Source organism: Drosophila melanogaster, chromosome 3L (genome assembly GCF_000001215.4).
Source record: "Drosophila melanogaster chromosome 3L".
Classification (NCBI taxonomy): Eukaryota; Metazoa; Arthropoda; class Insecta; order Diptera; family Drosophilidae; genus Drosophila; species Drosophila melanogaster.
Genome location: NT_037436.4, coordinates 14,399,172 through 14,417,570, shown reverse-complemented (window position 1 = coordinate 14,417,570; position 18,399 = coordinate 14,399,172). Strand labels below are relative to the sequence as shown.

Sequence of the window (18,399 nt, the reverse complement as noted above, 5' to 3'; positions counted from 1 at the left end):
ACACATTTACCTTTTTCTTTTTTCGATTATCCAACAGCGCACTACTCGAATTCCTATTACCTATAGTTGGTCAAAATTAAGGATATTTGCGTATACCCAATATGTTGCTAACTTTTATCTCTAAAGAACTAACTCAAAAACTTTAAACTAAATACTACATGACCTACTGTTTAACTTAGCAAACCCTATGACGATTTTATACAAAATTAACTTTAAAAATATTATAAGGTTACTTCCTATGTTTATTAAATTGATATTGGAAATTGTTGTATACATTCGTAAGGTACCTTATTTTCCGTCCAATTGTTTTCTTCCCCGTGTTTTATGTTTGACTAACCAGAACCTTTCCCACTCTCTTTTACAATCCTCTTGCAGATCTTGGTACCCTCAGTAACCACCACAGCAATATAAGCAGCATTAGCGGCATTAACGCCAGTAGCAACATCCCGGCAGCAACTTTAATCAGCAGCAGCATTAAGAAGACATCCACTGAGGCGGCAACCACAAAACCTGCTGCACCCCAGATCCCCGGCAAAATGGAGCTGCTGAGCAGCAACACAGGAACAACAACGACAACGACGACAGCAACGCACCACCTGCATCAGGCAACCACCACTAAACAGCTGTTGGTGCAGGATTACCTCAGCTACGCCTCACCACCCACATATTCCCGCCTGCCGCCCGATGGTCATGAATTTCCACCCAATTTCAGCGAACCACTGATCATGCACAGCCACCCACTAAAGGTCACCACCGAGTTGAGTTACGAGATACAGAAAGGCGGAAAGGATGAGTCCTCTGCACCACCGCTTCCCAAAACGGGGCCACCAGCCACAGTTCCCAGGAAAGTATATCGCCAGGATTTGGTCATCAACGTAGAGCCAGCACCCAGTTTAACCAGGGACTATCAGAGATCTCTGAGTGGTGGTACTCCCCGGAAGCCTAGCGATTGGCGCAAGGATGAAAAGTCGGAGAAATCAGTGCGCGACAAGATTGCCATGTTCTCGTCAAACAACGAACTGGATGCCATACCGCCAGCTCCGGCAACAGCCCCCATTTCAAGCTCCTTCACCCGGAAGCCCTTGAATAGGAGCAGTGAAAATCTTCTGGACAGTTGCTCATCATCCTCGGCTCCTTCGCTGAAAACTCGCGCGATGAGCGTGGAAAATTTGAATGATGTTCAGCGGCAATATCAGTTGGCCAAACAGCTGCCCCAGTTGCACGTGGCCGACTCTATGTATTCCCTGAACACAGCCACGCCCACACCGAGCTACGCCTCTTTGCCGAGAAGAAGCCACGGGGGATCTTATTCTTCTGGAGTGGAGAGAAGGATCAGTTTCTCGGGAGAAGGCGGAGATGCGGCCAACCGAAAGGCAGCCATTACAAATATCCTAGAGCAAAGAAGAAGAAGTTTGTCGAAACTGCGAGGATTGGTCATACCAGAGAGACCCCAACTGCTGGAACCCATCCTGGATCTGCCGGAGATCAAAAGCCAGGTAAAAGCAGCCAGCGGAGAGGATAGTACGGATAGCGGATTAGGCGAAAGCCACCGCAGTACGGTGAATAGGAATTGCCAATTGGGTGCAGGAGGTGCCGCAAATAACTATCGCAGCATTTTAAATACCAATCAAAGAAGACCCCTGGAGCAACAGCTCTCTCAACCACCAGCCAAACCACCCAGGACATCGTTGACACCACTTCAGCCGAGAAGCATGATGATACCACCACCACCACCTCCTTTAGATCAGGAAAGTGATACGGATTCGGTGTTTTCGCACACTGCTAGGGTTGCCACTCCGCCGGAGAAGTTTGCACTAACCAGAACCCTCAGCTCCGAAACAAACACTTCGATAGCTAGTTCAAACACCTCTACTCTAACATCAGGATCTTCTGCCGGATCTCAAGCCAGTTGCAGTTCGCTGGGCAGCACACCAGCGGTGGATCTAACCAGGCGGGTTCTCAAGAGCCAGGTGATCAATGGCGAAGCCGTTGCGCTCTCCAGTCGCAAAAGTATTCTGGCCTCGGCCAAATGTCGCAGTGCCAAGAGTCGAGGTCAAGAGGAGGATAACGACAGCACCGATGGTGAAGCCTGTTCCCTGGCCAATCGTAGAATGAAGCCGATTTCCAGCTATAAGCTCCAGCAGCAACAGATCCAACTGGGCAAACAACTGGTAGTGGATAAGCTGATCAATGTGGCCGCTTATGTGGAACTAACCTCGGATACGGACGACAGCAGCCGTAGATCTGATACGCCTGCCAAGATCAGTGCCATGTTCATAGACGAGGAGCGCAAGGCCAGCTTCAAAGGAGATCCTAACCAGCAGGCTAAGGTCAAAGTGGAGCAGGTCAAACCTATGGTCCTCCCAATGCTGCTACCATCTGCGAAAAGGGAACCGCTGAAGCAACAGACCACCGCCGAACTGCGCGAAAAGTTCGAAAGGAGTGCTGCAGCCCAAGCTCAAACCCAAAACCACTCGCCCGTAATCCATAAGGTCACCCAGAAGCCGCATCATGAGCGATTCTCCTCGCTGGACTCCCTGGCGTCCAGTTCCTCCGGCGTTAGTTCCACCACCCAAAACGTGAGCACCACCCAGGAAACGGCCACCGAATTCGGCAGCTTTTCCTCGCTGGGTAGCAACCAGAGTTTGATCACCGCCCAGGATGTCCAGCAGATAGTCGAGGAGGCTGATCCTCCACTAAAGACCCCAGAAGCGTTCATCATCGTCCTGCAGAGGGAAAATCCCGAGAGCAGCATCGGTATCACTTTGGCCGGCGGTTCTGATTATGAGGCTAAGGAAATTACGGTGAGTTAACGCTTGTCATTCTCACTTTTAAACGTGATCTTAATGTAACTTCTTTCAATACCCACCAGATCCATAAGATCCTGAGCAACACGCCAGCTGCCAAGGATGGACGTCTAAAGAAGGGTGATCGAATCCTTGCCGTCAATGGAATGAGCATGCGCGGACTGACGCACCGCGAATCCATCAGTGTGCTTAAGGTATTTTAAATGTTTTGTAATCTAGGGAAAGTAATCTTCATCTTCAACCTTAACTAAAACATTTTTTCTGAACAGACCCCCCGACCTGAGGTCGTGCTAGTGGTGACCCGCTCCGAGTCGCTGGTGGTGAAGGCGCTGACCAAGAAACGATCCTCCCTGGGATCACTTAGCTCGCTCAATGAGAAACCCACGGAGCTGGACTATGAACGCAAGAGGAACTACCACAAGGCCTCCCGATCTCTGGACTTGGATCTTGATCTGGTGTCCAATGAGGCTGGTGAATCGCCAGTGGCTACTACTCCCAGCACGGGATCCGTAAGTCCACCGCAGCCGGCGAGCTTGCACGACGAGGATGCGGAGGCCACCATCGCAGGTATCCGGGCCAGGAGGCAGTTGTCCCGCGGAGATGCCGCCAAGCTTAGCACGAGCGAGCTCCTGGAACGGGCGGCAGAGGCCAGAAATGCCATCGCAGCTGAGATTCGTGCACAAGGTGAGTAAGCCTTTTAGATGAAAAATAATTTAACAATGTTAAAAATTATATACATAAATCGTAAAAGAACTATCTGCATTGCATTTTCGTTATATCTAAAAAATCTGTATGAAATCAATTTGCATAAGCATTATTTACACATCCAGTAAATTCATTAACAGTAAGTCAATTTAAATTCCATTAATCAAAATATATATATTATTTGTTGAAAATACTCGGATAATTGTGCAATTTATTGTATAGTACAAAAATGGAAATATTTATCCAATATTTTTTATTAAATTTGTTAAACTCCTGTGCCTATCGTATATATCAAAAAGTCCATTGTTCATAAATTATTTTAATGAGTCCGGTGTCATTATAGCGGAGGATGCGGCGGCCAGTGGAGGTGGAGCTCGTTGTGTGGAGATTGTTAAGGACAGCTGTGGACTGGGTTTCTCCATCGAAGGAGGCTTTGATTCGCCGCTGGGAAATCGTCCCCTTATTGTCAAAAAGGTGTTCATGGGTAAGGTTAATTTGTCATCCTTCCTTTAAAGCGATTATTAATGAAGGTTGTGTTTCTTAACCAGGTGGTGCCGCCCAGAAGACCAACCAGGTGCGCAATGGCGACGAAATCCTTAGCATCAATGGTGCCTCCACGTCGCGGATGACACGTGTGGATGCCTGGAACTATATGAAGCAACTGCCGCTGGGACCGGTCAAGATTTGTTTCGCCTAGATGAAATGGTCTAAATGAAATACCAACGATGGGGAAGAATGCGCCACAATTTTCATAGATTTAAGCCAATTAGCTTGGTTACCCCTTAACCGGTCTAACCTTGGGGGTCTTGCCAATTCGATGGATCAATGCTGCGAGCGATTTGTTTTGCATTTAAACGAACCTTTAATTGTATGCCTAATTTGATAGATATTTAATTTAAAGTGCAATTGTTTAAACCCTTACAACGTTTTCATGCCCTGCTTACCTACCTATAACTGATCGATGATTGTACATATTACTAATCGAGACTAATTTACGTATTTAAACCTTTAATCAAATTGAAGCCAGCTATCGGGCAGCCCTATTTCCTTATACACAACTTATTATTCAAAAAAACATAACGAAAAAAAAAACAATTATATTTTATGCCATAAATTATACGGGAACGTTATACATGTATATTATTTTAATAATTATTATTTTATTTAAAGAACAACAAAAACAATGTTTACGTATACAAAAGTATTTGCTAAAAATAAACATACAACATATATGAAATTAACCTGAATGTAATTTTTTTAAATTGTCTGGATTGTTTTAATTTCCTTCACAAAAAAATTTTAGTTTTCACAAAAAAGTCTAGTTTTAAATTTAGAAAAATTTATTTATTTAGTTTCAACTTCACATTTTTCTGTTTATACATTATGGGAACATTTCTAAAAACAACTTAAAATGTTATTTGTCCTATGTACTGTACATAAATTTGATATCAGTGTATTAAAGCTGTTCAATGAGCAGTTCGCAAGCTACAAATCTTTGGATGCCTTGGACACCAGCTTTGGCAGCTGCAGCATAAGTCCCATGTGCTGTAGTGGATTCGCCGAGGAGAGACTCGAGGTAGTGGATAGCGTTCCATTGACATTCTCCCTGGGATGCGGCTGCGCTGGGTGGGTTGATGAGGCTGACTGCTCGGAATGGAATATCTCGCCAAGCAGGTCGTACACACGTCGCTTGAAGTACAGCTTCTGGTGGAAGTTCATGTGCTTGATTTCGGGACGCAGTCCCTGCAGGAATGCGTCATCGAAATCCATGATTGGCAATGCTTCAATACAGCGGGTTGATGTCTGAAATAAGAAAATAACAAATCATAAATAAACGCTGTACAAATTAAATTTTGCACTTAATAGATTGTTACTTTGGGGAATTCAAGCAATGGCACTCTATATAAAGTAATTTCTCCCACCTTGGCCTCCTTCTCACTGCTGTCGCTCTCTGTGCGCATTTCTGCCGGGACCGTGTCCTCGAAATCCATGATTGATGATGGTTCATTATTAAATTGTGTTGCCTGAAGAATTAAAGGAAACTGCATCATTAAAATTATAAATGCAAATTTCAGCTTTGAAATAAAAACGGGCACACAGTATAAAACTAAGCTAATTTGCACAGCTTTAACTTTTGACCAAAAATATAGCATACATCATTTTTTTACTTTAAAGTATAGTTCATAACGCTAAACAAGGTTGTAATAATTTAAGGCCTCAGCAAAATGCATCTGAGTATTGCTCCCACCTCAACGTCCGTCGCCGATGCAGGGTCGGTGCTGTGACGGCTCTGCGCATGCTCCGAATTCAGAAAGCTCGGGGAGTGCACCATCTCGAGGATTGCCTCTACGGGAGTTTCGGGATCCCCTTCGTCGTGCTCCTCCTGTCCCTTGGGTCTTGACCTACGACCTCTGAGCGGAACGGGCACTCCGGGAGTGATGTGCTTTTGCAGGAACTTCAGCTCGCTGTTAAGATAGTACGTATTCGCACCGTGATGCAACTTTATTGAGCGGGCATAGCTGGAGCGAATGTTGCGCCAACGTTCCTTGCAGCTTTTAACTGAAATGATCAATAGCAGTCAATAAGATTGTAAGATAATATTATATAATATTTATATAATATAAATTGTAAGATTTTATAAGAGATTATATTTTATTTTATATTATGTATCGACATAGTAAAATCGTGCTTATAAAAATATAAACATCTCCTAATGAAATGTAAATTTAATAATTAAAGTAAATTTAGTTAATATGCAATATGTCGAAATATAGATAAAAACCCACCCGAATTTCGCATCTCATTGGATATTTCCTTCCACGCATTTTTCACAGTCGATTTCCGCAAGTAGTTGTCATCGTGACGATCGTAAAGACAAGGATGTAGTTTCACCAAATGACATATTTTGGCATTGATGGCGTAAACGTTCGGTGGTGGAGCTATGGACCGACGGCGTGTATTCATTTCATATATAAAAACTAAATATGCAAATTTAATTAATTAATATAATTAATAGAGTTAAAGTAGAAGACCCGAAATCGAATCTGAAACATGTGTCGCCTGACCGTGCAACAGCTGTTTGCCGCTACTTTGCTTCTCTGCTCCGCTTTCAACAACAGTTATTTTCTCTGAAACCAGATCTTTCGTTTAAACTTACGTGAATTAGGTTTAAAAATGCTCCAATTAATCGATGTCAGTGCTTTTATCACGAGTTTTGGCTTATTAAGTTCGGGCTCAAGCCGCTCGTTGCTTCCGTGCACGCGGCAGTTGTTGGCGTGGACGCCGGAGTTGCTGCTATTACAAGTGTTTAGCAACTTTGAACACTGCGATTTCGTGCTGCTGCCAACAAGTGATGCAGTTGTAAATGAATGTTGCAATTTCAAATAGCAATTGTTCTTGATTTTAAAGCACATGAGCACTAGACTGATTCGAATTGGACATTTGAATCTTTAACGGGCGGAGAATATAAAACACCGGCAAAATAAATAAAGAAAGGAGCCACAACAAACGGAAAGCCAGAGGCGTAGTCATTCTCTTCGCAAATCAGCGGGGGTTACCATTCGAGCAGCATACAACCCTCTCTGAGAGAGAATTGACATGCCACTGGATCTCACACATACAATGAAAGGCACACTCACTCAAAGTAGACAGCACTGCCAGACTTAATGCAATAGTATAGCAGTTGGTGTTGGCAGTGCCATTTGATCGCTGGAGGTGCTGCCAACGCATTTACCAATTAATTAATGACCACCCCTAAATGTTGTAAATTATAAAAATTATTCAAGAATATTACGATTTTGGTTAAATTAATGTACAAAATAAAATATTTCATATTTGTATTGGCTGTCAAATGAAGTTATTTTATTTTAAGATAAATGCTAACAAATCTTAGAGAAACTGGAAAACAAGGTTGAGCGGTTTTGAGAATTATGAACAACGCGTAAAAAACATTATTTATAAACGTAAAAAAATATTATAGTCTAGCCCGACAGGTAAAAAATAAATTTATCCGGGGCCACCTTGGTCAACCCTCGTCAACGACCGTTCGGCCTGCCAACTCGCTTTTCCCTGCAACGCAAGGCGCCGCTCTCTGCTCACACTCTCACTTGGCTGTGTGTGTGTGCTCAATACTCGCTTTTAGTTTTCGCTGCAGTCGGTCGCCGTTTTTAGTCTCAGCTGCTGCGCGCGTGTGTTGTGATTGTGTGAATTGCGTTTGCGTTTGTAGCATAACACAAAACCGATAAATTCCTGGCGAAGCGAGCTCTCTCGATTGGATTCTTGCAAAGTGAACTAGCGATGAGCGCCGCCTCTGAGGTGAACCTGATGTTGCTGCGGTCAGTGGAGAAGCAGACTGCGCTTTATGATCGTACCGACGAAAACTATAGGAAGCGCCTGCCGAGTGAGAACGCCTGGGACATGGTTGCCTCCGAAGTTGGAGAGTCGGGTGAGTCGTGAGTGCGAGCGGGATAGCAATCGACGTTGCGTAGTTTTCTGCCAGTGCTGCACAGCGTCAACGCGCGCACAACAGTCAGTCGTCCCCGAATTATCGGCCGTCGATAGTTGTGTGCGAGTTGGCAGCGCCATGTATGCCATCACAAAGCAGCTGGCATCGATTAATTCGAATATAACGAGTCTCCTGTTGAATGCGTAGTCGTTTGGGATGAAATTGCTTCTTGCTGTGACATAATTTTTGTAAATAGCTGGAAAGTAATTTATATTAGTTATTTGGCAACTGCAATAATTGCATGGTAAAAACTAAACAAAGTTATTTCGTTTGTTGTTATTATTATTTTTTTAATTTAACATTTTATAATTTATAATTCTCCAACAAGCTTGTTATTTCATATTAAAAAAATGTCTTATTTGAATATTACATTATTTTAGAAGGATTTAAAAATAAATAAATTAAATACAGAAAAACCAAAATATGACAAATAATAATATCTAGTCTATTCAGTAGCCAAATCCATTTCATTTAATTCTTATTAGCTTTATAAATTTTTTTTAAATGATTTGAATCCTTCTGCACGTTTTGGTAACACTGGTAACACTAATCGCCCATTAGCTGAGTAAAATTTAACCTTAGAAAATTGGTATATTGTATTATATTGGTATATTATGAGTGGGTAGTTCCATTTATCCATGCATCTCTGATTTTGTTGTCGGTGTATATCGATTGACCCATATATATTTCCCTGGAAAGATCTTTTGGCCAAACTTTTCGAGCAGTACAATATAAGTTGGCTCTTTTTCATTTGAGAACTGAAAAAATATTGCCAATGATGGGGGACTTCTTATTCGAGAATTCTTGCTGTAAGTTTTATTTATATATCGCAAAAGAAAGAAAAATCCTTTTTAGTGTACATATGTACATACACACGTGCATGTACATATTTAAGTATGATTCTCAATTTGATTGCGATTATTTCCACGTGGTTTCTGACACCTTTTACTAAACTTTACACGATTCCTTAACACAACTATTTTTTAAGTAATGTGTTTGGATATCAGATAAAGGGTGTTTCAGCAATGTCTACAGGTTTTGTTAACTAACAAATTAAAACGTATCTTAGAAGTTTGGGCGTCGGAAACCTGCACGCCTTATAAATATGTATGATATGTACATCCATGTACGTTCCCATGTATGTATGTCGGAAATCTGCATATATATATATTTATATAAATATATATGGTCATGTATGGTCATGCAGATAAATGGACGCTTCTAATTTGTATACCCCTTACTCGTAGATTTAAAGGGTATACGTTGGAAGGGATTCGTTGCAAAGTATGTATGCAACTGGTATGAAGGTCGATCTCAGGAACTATAGAAACAAAAAGGTTCAAATTAAACATATAGATTAAAGGGACTTAGACGCAGCGAAAGTTTGTTTTTTCATAATTTTTAATTAGTTTTGTAAATTTATATTGACTTTTTGAACAGTTTTTTTAAAATTTTCTCATTTGACTCCCCAATATCTATCTATATGCCATATCTATATGCATTATAAAGCTTCCCACTTCCATTATTCATTCTCTTATTATTTGTTTTTGTGGTGATTTATTGCACTGTAAATTAATTTTTTGCAAAAATGCTTTGTCTTAAAAATATAAAGTAATTTCCTACAATTTTTCTTGTATATGTTATAGCTGATATTATTTTATCACTTTAAAAAATTGTTATGTTTGGCTAGAAAAAAGCTTATTTTTTATGACCCGATTTTTATTTGAACTATCCTTATGCAAGGACAAGAATTGAAATGGCACCGAACACAAAATTTCATGTGTCAGTTTTGTCAGATTTTGGCCGCGGTAATTGAAAATAACCTTCCGCAGCGTAGTTAGTTACATACTGTTACAAACCATATTAATCGGCGAGTATAAAGGCAGATAACTAAGAAGCAGTTTTGGCACGTAGAAGCTAAGAATTTCTTGTCTATTACTCCAAATCAATTTTGCCACTTCCTCCAATGGAAAGAGCCATACGAATTTGATCAATTAAAAAATAATATGGAAATATCTAATACCGAAGACCATATTTAGACCATTAAGACCATTAATTAGCTAATCATTTTCCGACTGTTGGTATTGAAAATATAGTTTTTCGATTTTAATAAATGTAATCCAAAATTTATATATATTTCCAAGATCTAGTGTATTCTTATTAAAAACAAGTAATGTGCCATCCGGGTTGTAGGACCCGTGATTCAGGGTTCGCGGTGCGTACTGGATGCCCCGATTTTGTGACTAGCAGTTACACACTGCAGTGCTTTTATTTTTATTTTTAAAAATTTACATACATGTATAGCTTAATTATTAAATACTGCTACCTTCAGGCAGCTAAAAAATTATATATAAACTGCAGTGCATGTACTCGCCACCGAATACTCATTTATACTCATTTAGATATTCATACATAGCATACTTTCAAGCGAAACTTGCATTTACGGAACCATGTACAATGTTGGTTTTTTGAAATTAAAAATAATTTAACTAGTGTCTCTTCCCATTATTAATAAGCATTCCTGAGCTCTTATTACCTGTTCATGTAAAATGCACACAAAGTTTTATGAGCTAAGATTAAAGTGGAATTTTCCGGGCAATCAGGGGGTGTTATGCTATTGAGAAGTAAAGGTTGGGCCGCTACCTGTTGCCTGATATATATTACGTATCATATCTTCTTACCTAGCCTTATCATTTCCCTCTTGTTCCCTCTTGCAGTGGAAAAATGCAAGCGACGCTGGCGTCAGCTGCGAAATGACTATACCCGCTGGTGCAACGCCGACGCCAACCGGCGACGAAATGGCCAGCGTCGTTTGGCTTATCCGCTGGCCGATGAGCTGCGCTTTTTGGACCGCCATCTAAACATAGCTGACGACATGGCTGCCGACGATGACCGCAGCGTATCATCGGACAAGGACAGGGATAACAATAGAGACAGCGAGGGCGTGGATCATCATGCTCAGGCGTCATTAAAAGAACGCGCATCATCGACAAGCAAGTTAGTTAAGGAGGTCAAGCTGGCAAGTCAAGTTCGTAAGGAAAAATCGTCCCAAGACAAGAGAGAAAATTGGGAAAATCCTGGAGATAAACAGCGATCTAGGAAGAAAAGTGCTGAAGAGAAGCTGAATGATTTGGAGGAATCGGACGAACCAGAGAAGGTTCCTGAACTCGATAGTTTTCTGCAGTCTGATAATGAAGACGACGAGTGCATGGACGAGGAGCACCTAGAAGATCTGGAAGGTTTCGATTTTGACTTGGAACAATCGAATCAGGAAAAGGAGTTAACGCCGGAGAAGTCTCTAGAGAAGAATAACACCGACTCAACTGTTAGCCAGCCGGAGTTCTTTGTCAAGCAAACCAGAGATCCTCGTTTGCTAATTATTGGCAGAAAGAATTCGACGTCTTCGTTTGCTGAATCCAAGGCTTCAAAATCTATTTCCGGGGATCCTCTGGAAACGGCTATGGAAGATAGTGGCGATGAATATGGTAGGGATGGTGAAAAACGCGTCACAGGCAGCGACACTACTTCTCCAACCCGACGTCCACGTCGCGCAGCCCGTGCATCAATAAGTTTCGCTGGCATAAGGGATTTACCGATCCAGAAACCAGGCCAAGCACAACGAATGACGCGATTGCAGCGCAGGAAATCTATGAGTTTAGCGGCTGTACACAGTGTAAGGAGCTCCACATCGCCTGTGAAAATGACTCCAGTCCCCAGGTCTCAGCCGATCAACAAGCCGCCATCCGGGCCAGTCCAGATCACGAAAATCAGTCATCGGGATGACATCTTCCCGAGACCTGCGGTGCCATCTGGAGTTGTGAATATAAATCAAAACCAACTCAAGACTCAACAACAGCAGAAGACGCTGATCTTTCCGACGACCGATGAAGCGATCGCTAACCCGCAGGGATCTGGTCCACCACAAAGGAGGTCCGTGGGTAGGCCGCCCAAGAAGCTACCTATGGTGCAGCGAATAGTTGCGCCGGAAACGCAGACCAAGCCACAGTCGCCCATAAACACCAAAGTCCTGACCATTGGCAAGCCCACCAGCTCCGTCGCGAGTGGTAACATAAATAATATTGCTATCAAAAGCAACGTCGTTACTAGCATAAGCAGCAGCACCGCTACTACTAATACCATTACCAAAGGTACCAGTAACAACAGCATCAAAACTACTGAAAACGTTAATGTAATAAGCTACAGTCCGAATTCATCTAGCACCAGCAGCAGCAGCAAGGCCACCACTGGTGCCTCTGGTGCGGTGATAACTAATATACCCACAACCACCACAGCTGGAACATCCGTTCCGGTCGGAAAGAGTATAACCCAATTGAAAATGACTGAGCGAGGCACTCAAACCGGAGTCCAGAATCCTTTCTCCGATAATTACTTTCTCGAAATGATCAAGCCCCAGATGCAGGAAATGAACCCCCGTCAGAAGATGCACTTTAAGAAGAAAGTATTCCAAGCGCTGATGGAAACCTTTGATGATGCTACCGATTTCCCAACGTCTAAAGAACTGCAGCATTTTAATATAAACACTCCTTCAGGATTTGAGCACATTACAGATCCGGAACTTCGATTGGTCAGGGAGCTAGTCAGCATGGTGAGCGCGGCTAAGGTTACCCTAATTAGACCGCCAGGAGAAGCTACAGCTATAGCTACAGCTTCCCGCAGTGGAATTGCTCCTGAGGTACAGCGAGGACCCCGAACAAATATGACACGCCAAGTCATTCAGAGGGTATACAAGCCAGGCACTGGACAAGAGATCGCCCCCACCAGCCCGGCGGGTGGACTAGATAAGAGGTTGTTCAGGTTAGCGGCTATGGGTGGTAAACCGAATGGCAACTTGAGTGCCACTCAGGAAATTTTGCGCAAGGATAGTGTTGACAGTAACCATAGTGTGGTCAAGGTGGCCAACCACGCCCCAACAGGCAGTCCCAAAGGAGCTGCTGTAGTGGCTGCTATAAGGCCGCAGGGTTCATTGATCAACAGTTTCTTTGGACAAGGCAATGGACCGACGACGGCCAAGGGAGCTGCCTCCGAGAATATCCGCGCCATGTCCAGGAGGTATTCCGTGTGCGGTAGCAGCAATCCACCCAATGCCCAAAACGCTAGCCAAGGTTCCGCCAATGGCAGCACCATAAACTCCAATGCTAGCGCTATGGAAGCGTCTATGCTTAAGCGGCGATTGATAGCAGCTGGGCATGGAATGGTGCCACCTACCCAACGCCCTCGGTATTCTGCCGTAGGTGCTAGTCAAATGACCACTGCATCGCAAGGCAGCAGTTTACTAGTGAGGAAGTCTGTGGGCTGCGTTCCTGCTTACCAAAAGCAAATCTCACCCACTGGCGGTGCCTCCCTGCTTCAGAAAACTCCGCAGATTGCCAGTGTGCAAGGATCTGCCTTCAATGACTTTGCCCAGCCCAAGCCCGCTGCAACGGCCTCTGTAAACGGCGAAGAAAGTTCGCCTACCTCGGCGCTGAAGCGCAGCTTGGTGGTGGCTAATACCAAAACCTCCTTTCAGGACCTTCTTCAGCAGGCCAGTCAGACGGTGCAGAGAAATAAAATTGAATCCTCGGAGACAGCAGCCACTATTGCTGCGGATGATTTTTCGCTGGACAACCTTAAGCGAGAGCCAGTGGATCCCGCGGAGGATCACAATGACATACTCGGTGTTTAAGACCAGGCCAAAGAAATTTCCGAGTATTGATTAAAGAGTAAAGAATTAAGACAGATTCATTAAATCGTAAATAACACGTTGAAAAATTGTTAAGCTATCTAATGCACTTATAATGTTGCGTTAAACATTTTTTATAGTTCCCTATAATTTTAAGAATTTCGAATTTTTTTTTTTTGGAAAAAGTTTTTAACTTTTTCTATTTTGTTCATAATTTTTTAGACGATAGAAAACCGACAGTTTTGTTCAAAATTTGCACAAGAAAAATGATTAATGAGAAATCGAATCTTAACTTTATTTCACATTTTCTAGTTATATATATCGAATAAAAATTGCCCTTATAAGTTAAACAAAAAGGACAACTGAAAAAATATTTAAATATGTTTTTATGGAAATATATTTCTATACATAGTTAGGTCAAAGTCACTAGAATATTATTCTAATGTCTTTGGTTAGGTAGTGAAATATATTGCAGTACATTTATGCGAAACAACCATCACGAAAATTTGAAAATTAGTTTGGTTGGTGAACCAAACTGGAGGGTGGGTGCTCCAGACGTTGTTCTAGCAGAGACATAAGTAAAATTATGAAAATTAATTAATTCTAATAATTATGACAATATCTTTGGTTCGGGTACCGATTCTGGAGTATTTCCAAAGCTTCAGAGTATTTAGATACTGATCAATAATATTAAATTGTTTTTATCAATACATCAGTGAGTCGGTGGAATTAACAGTTCCAAAGCACACAAACTGATGCAATTACCACTATCAGGATATATACGTGGACCTAACTACGAAGTAACACATCATCGATAACAGAAGATTAGATATGAAAACGCTGACGCAGCTAAGAAAAGCCTAAACATAACAATTCAGTAATAACATAAAACCTTCTTGTATTTATAAATAGAATAAAAAAATAAATTTGCAAATTTGATCAAACGTAATTCCAACGTTATTGAAATACTTCCCGTTTTGGGTGAACCACCGGTAAAGATTTACAAGGTACCAGTACCATTCAATATGCTGTTCTTTTTGCACATTTGGCTGGGAATCTAATCTGGAGAGGTCTACCGCGAATGGGCCGTAAATAAGGGAGTCAGTGCCCAGATAAGGCAGCTATATAACCTCTCTTCAAGTGGCCGCGAGGTTCAGTCGAATTCGAGACATCACCATGAAACTCTTTGCCATTTGTGCCCTCCTCATCCTTCCGCTGGTAAGCGGTGGAATCGTGCCACGCACACCTACTAGGCACTTTGTGGCCTACGAGATCCATTCTACCCATAATCTCCCCCAGATGGAAGGTAAGAGACAGTATTAGTTATACCAGATGGTACAATTCGCTGGATGGATTACGCTTAGCATTTGGATAGAACGACTTGCACAGAAATACATACGCATTTCTTATTAAAAACAAAAACAAGGTGTCTTTGGAAATTTGAAATTTTTAACATATCAAGACTAATCACCAGCTGTCTAGACAAGGTAATCAACTAAATTCGAAAGCTACTCGTAAATCATTATAATCGCTAAAAAGTATAGAAGTATGAACATGTCCGTCTGACCGTCCGTCCGTGTGTCTGACTTATGAATCTCGGACTGAGTTTATTTACTAAAATTTCCCTGCCAACTCTACTCGGTCTTGCCCATTCTATCGAAATGCCACAAAGTGTTTTGAATTCTTCCTGTTTGAGTAAAGGGTATCTGATAGTCGTTCTATCTAGTTGCAAAATGAACAGTAAGTAATCCAATTACAAAAATTATTTTTTGTTGTATCCGCTTAGCCATCGTCCAGAAGATGCAGATCCTATTCCAGAACATGATTCCGGATATGTCCGTGTTGGCCGACGCTGTCGCCGTACCCGACATGTCCGTTCAGTCGGATGCGGGTGTGCTGCCGGATATGTCGGTGGCCACTGACGCCGATGAGACCCCCAGGAGGCGCTCCGCAGAGTTAAAGGTCGCTCCGATCGCCAAGATCGCCGCTCCCATGATCGCTAAGATCCCCGATATGTCTGTCCAGGCTGACGCCGGCTTAATCCCCGACATTTCCGTGGCTTCCGATGCTGATGAAACTCCCAAGCGCGCTTCCTTTGGTCTAAAGAAGCCCCTGCTAGACAGAATTGCCGGTGCCATTGCTAAGATGGATGCCGATCTGATTCCCGATATGTCCGTGGCCACCGATGGTGCTGACACCCCCAAGCAGGCTGTTTCCGGTGACAAAGCTCTCCCAAAAATGACCAAGGTCTCTGGTGGCGAGCCAGTGGAGATTAAGACCCATGCCGACGCCGATCAAATTCCCGACATGTCCGTTGCCTCCGATGCTGATGATACCCCAAGGAAGGTTGCAGCTAGCCTCAAGACCCTGCCCAAAATGACCAAGGTCTCTGGAGGCAAGCCAGTGGAGATCATGACCCATGCCGATGACGGTCTTATTCCCGACATGTCCGTTGCTTCAGACGCCGACGTGACCCCCAAGCAGACTGTTGCCGGTCTCAAGGCCCTGCCCCAGTTGACCAAGGTTTCCGGAGCCAATCCCGTAGAGCCGATTTCCCAAGCTAATGCTGATCTGGTTCCCGATGTGTCCGTGGCTTCCGATGCTGAGGATAAGGGTAAGTAATATTGTTTTAAAAAAGTATTACCCATTTTAAATAAACTTCAATTTGGCGAAAAAATTTATTTAAAAAAGAAATAACCTAGAAAGTTACTCCTTAAAAATATATTATGTGCAATTTTTTGTCATGACTTCTGGTAATATTAAATTTCTGCTCATAACATTGATAAGGATAAATATTTTTGAGAGCAAGATATTGTACGATATATATATCGTACATAATATTGCTTAAGTATTCATAAGATTAACTTTGGTATTTAAATTTAAATTCAATTTCAAAATTCTTTCTTATAGCTGCCAATCAGCTGCCCGATATCTCTGTGGCTGGCGATGCCAAGTTTGATCCCAAGATGACTCTTGCTGCCCTTTTGGCCACGATCCACTAAATAACTCTGCCCCGATTAAAACGCAAAATTATTCAAATCTAACTGGTTGTGTGCTATTGTATTCTTAAGTCTTTATACGATTTTTAATTAATTTTTAAAAAAGCAATAAGCAGCTGGTTTTATTTTGGTTTTCATTTACTATCAGCAATTGATTGGAGTTATCTGACTGGGTTGATTTAGTATAAATTTCCTATCGCTCGTTGTCTTGTTCAGATTGAAACCAAGTTGGACGTCAGCGATTAGGAATTTTGAAATTGGTGATGCTCACTATAACATTTTTAGAAATGGGTATTTTACCAGAATAAGTGGTTATTCTGGCTTTAAGATTTATTTATGGATGGTCCATTTTTACCATTTTGATTAAACTGAATACTCCCTACTAACTCCATTTGTGCCATCTGAACAGATTTCTCCTATTTATTTTACTGAAGAAATTTTATTTGTATACAGATGCCTAAGCTTGGAAGGGAAGACACAAATGGGCCGGACATAATCCAAGTTCAGGCTTTGCATGTTGGCCAAGAAAAGGCTGATTAGTTTTGGCCCTGGTCTAACCTCCCAACTAACAAATAAAATTAGTTTTTTTTCTCGGTCGGGATAGCTGGGAGGCGGAGGTGTATTGTATCGCTTGCTATTTATAAAAAGGAATTAACGGCAAAAACCGGACCCACACACAAAAGTGCCCCGAATGTGATCCCAATGTGGCACATGGCCATAAACAACGCAGGGGTGCGGATGAAGAGTTCGTTCGGAGTGAGGACTCCATGACAGAGATGCCAACTTGGCAGATTTGTTTTAAAGTATTCACTTCTATTTATCGGAAAATTAGGAAAATAAATAACCAAATATTATAGTAATACGACTTGTTAAATTAGCAATTATACTTCATTTCATATGGTCCATTTTTCTTAAGAGAGTTTTGATAACATTATTTACATGCTTGTGAAACTGTGGTTTCAAAATTTCAACTTCATCCTTTCTACATAACAGTGTAATAAATATCATTGCAGTGTTGGTTAATTATGAATATCTTGTTTTTTTTATGTGTTTTTTGCTTTCAGAATCAATTTTTTATATTTTTTACTACCCACCAAAAATATTCTTCTTTTAAAGAGCTTGGTGAAATAAATGGATGTCATCTCTGCTGTATGTTGCTGGACTTTCAGCGATTTTGTTGCTGCTGCCGTTGTGATTTTCATACAAAAGCGCTAAAGCGGCTACTAAATTACGTGCTCATGTGTTCTAGTTTGAATCAACTCCCCCTTGACCTCCCTCTATCCATCCAAACCACCCACTCCACAGCTCCGTTGCATTGCGAACAAATCGCATTTGGAGCCGCTAATGAACCGCAGTGGTCCCGACCAGGAGGCGTCCATTGGTGGTGCTGGTGGTTCTGGTACTTGTACATATATCAGTAGTGCTGCAGTCCCACATCGTCGGGGCTCACATTTGGTTTTTGTTTTCGGGTTTTTGCAAGTTCGCTTTTACCTTTTGCCGCACATTGCAATAGGCCCATTTAGATTAAAGGTACGAACTGCGGAATACCCCGCGAAACAGTTTGTCATGAATTCATAAGAAAGGCATTTTCCCATTTCGTTGCTTAAGAAAAGGATTGGCTTGAAGAGTTTACGAAAGATATTCTGAGCTCTGATTGAGTATAATTCTGAAAAATGGCAATATACCCATTCGAATCAATAGGAA

At 42.0% G+C, this 18,399-nt stretch overlaps 4 protein-coding genes and 1 long non-coding RNA gene across 15 annotated transcripts in view, besides 3 other annotated features; 4 read left to right on the top strand and 1 right to left on the bottom strand.

Annotated features, from left to right (window-relative positions):
- bbg (big bang) overlaps positions 1-4,743 on the top strand; it is a 123,449-nt gene extending 118,706 nt beyond the window's left edge. For 5 of the 8 annotated variants that reach the window (NM_140448.3, NM_001259826.1, NM_001144481.2 and 2 more), the window contains 5 exons: positions 376-2,804; positions 2,873-3,001; positions 3,077-3,491; positions 3,856-3,996; positions 4,061-4,580. In NM_140448.3, coding sequence (NP_648705.2) covers positions 376-2,804; positions 2,873-3,001; positions 3,077-3,491; positions 3,856-3,996; positions 4,061-4,209 — 3,263 coding nt within the window. In that variant the 3' untranslated portion in view covers positions 4,210-4,580. Of the gene's footprint in view, positions 1-375; positions 2,805-2,872; positions 3,002-3,076; positions 3,492-3,855; positions 3,997-4,060 lie in introns of all 8 variants that reach the window. The other 3 variants (NM_140447.4, NM_001144478.4, NM_001144479.4) reach the window with 1 other exon arrangement.
- A 95-nt stretch (positions 4,744-4,838) lies between these two features.
- On the bottom strand, positions 4,839-6,945 carry CG3919 (uncharacterized protein). Of its 2 annotated transcripts, none has more exons than NM_001274911.1 (5): positions 6,670-6,945; positions 6,299-6,490; positions 5,761-6,071; positions 5,387-5,536; positions 4,839-5,315 (listed from the first exon to the last, which is right to left on the bottom strand). In NM_001274911.1, the coding sequence occupies exons 2-5, from the start codon at positions 6,474-6,476 to the stop codon at positions 4,998-5,000; spliced, it is 957 nt and encodes a 318-aa protein (NP_001261840.1). In that variant the 5' UTR covers positions 6,477-6,490; positions 6,670-6,945; the 3' UTR covers positions 4,839-4,997. The 2 variants fall into 2 exon arrangements, with proteins under 2 accessions (NP_001261840.1, NP_648703.4); NM_140446.3 differs by having other exon boundaries at positions 5,435-5,536.
- lncRNA:CR45233 (long non-coding RNA:CR45233) lies at positions 6,873-7,454 on the top strand. The gene has a single exon (NR_124939.1). It is a non-coding gene; the product is annotated as a long non-coding RNA:CR45233 (long non-coding RNA).
- Positions 7,455-7,631: 177 nt separating this feature from the next.
- On the top strand, positions 7,632-14,641 carry stwl (stonewall). Of its 3 annotated transcripts, none has more exons than NM_001274910.1 (2): positions 7,632-7,956; positions 10,734-14,641. In NM_001274910.1, the coding sequence occupies exons 1-2, from the start codon at positions 7,809-7,811 to the stop codon at positions 13,697-13,699; spliced, it is 3,114 nt and encodes a 1,037-aa protein (NP_001261839.1). In that variant the 5' UTR covers positions 7,632-7,808; the 3' UTR covers positions 13,700-14,641. The 3 variants fall into 3 exon arrangements, with proteins under 3 accessions (NP_001261839.1, NP_524068.2, NP_001261838.1); NM_079344.3 differs by having other exon boundaries at positions 10,734-14,061; NM_001274909.1 differs by lacking the exon at positions 7,632-7,956 and adding an exon at positions 8,725-8,825 and having other exon boundaries at positions 10,734-14,061.
- Positions 9,316-9,373: a mobile genetic element.
- Positions 14,107-14,154: a mobile genetic element.
- A 204-nt stretch (positions 14,642-14,845) lies between the features above and the next one.
- Positions 14,846-16,802, top strand: CG3868 (uncharacterized protein). Its single transcript, NM_140445.3, has 3 exons — positions 14,846-15,002; positions 15,483-16,310; positions 16,607-16,802. The coding sequence occupies exons 1-3, from the start codon at positions 14,873-14,875 to the stop codon at positions 16,696-16,698; spliced, it is 1,050 nt and encodes a 349-aa protein (NP_648702.1). The 5' UTR covers positions 14,846-14,872; the 3' UTR covers positions 16,699-16,802.
- Positions 15,349-15,412: a mobile genetic element.
- Positions 16,803-18,399: the final 1,597 nt, after the last annotated feature.

Bases quoted from the DNA above. Each gene is read 5' to 3' on its own strand.
- CG3919 (NM_001274911.1), bottom strand. From the start codon at position 6,476: ATGAATACACGCCGTCGGTCCATAGCTCCACCACCGAACGTTTACGCC. The intron at 6,072-6,298 runs GTGGGTTTTTAT...TGATCATTTCAG, and splicing joins CAATGAGATGCGAAATTCGG to TTAAAAGCTGCAAGGAACGT. The intron at 5,537-5,760 runs GTGGGAGCAATA...TTAATTCTTCAG, and splicing joins CATCGGCGACGGACGTTGAG to GCAACACAATTTAATAATGA.
- stwl (NM_001274910.1), top strand. From the start codon at position 7,809: ATGAGCGCCGCCTCTGAGGTGAACCTGATGTTGCTGCGGTCAGTGGAG. The intron at 7,957-10,733 runs GTGAGTCGTGAG...TCCCTCTTGCAG, and splicing joins CTCCGAAGTTGGAGAGTCGG to TGGAAAAATGCAAGCGACGC.
- CG3868 (NM_140445.3), top strand. From the start codon at position 14,873: ATGAAACTCTTTGCCATTTGTGCCCTCCTCATCCTTCCGCTGGTAAGC. The intron at 15,003-15,482 runs GTAAGAGACAGT...GTATCCGCTTAG, and splicing joins TAATCTCCCCCAGATGGAAG to CCATCGTCCAGAAGATGCAG. The intron at 16,311-16,606 runs GTAAGTAATATT...TCTTTCTTATAG, and splicing joins TTCCGATGCTGAGGATAAGG to CTGCCAATCAGCTGCCCGAT.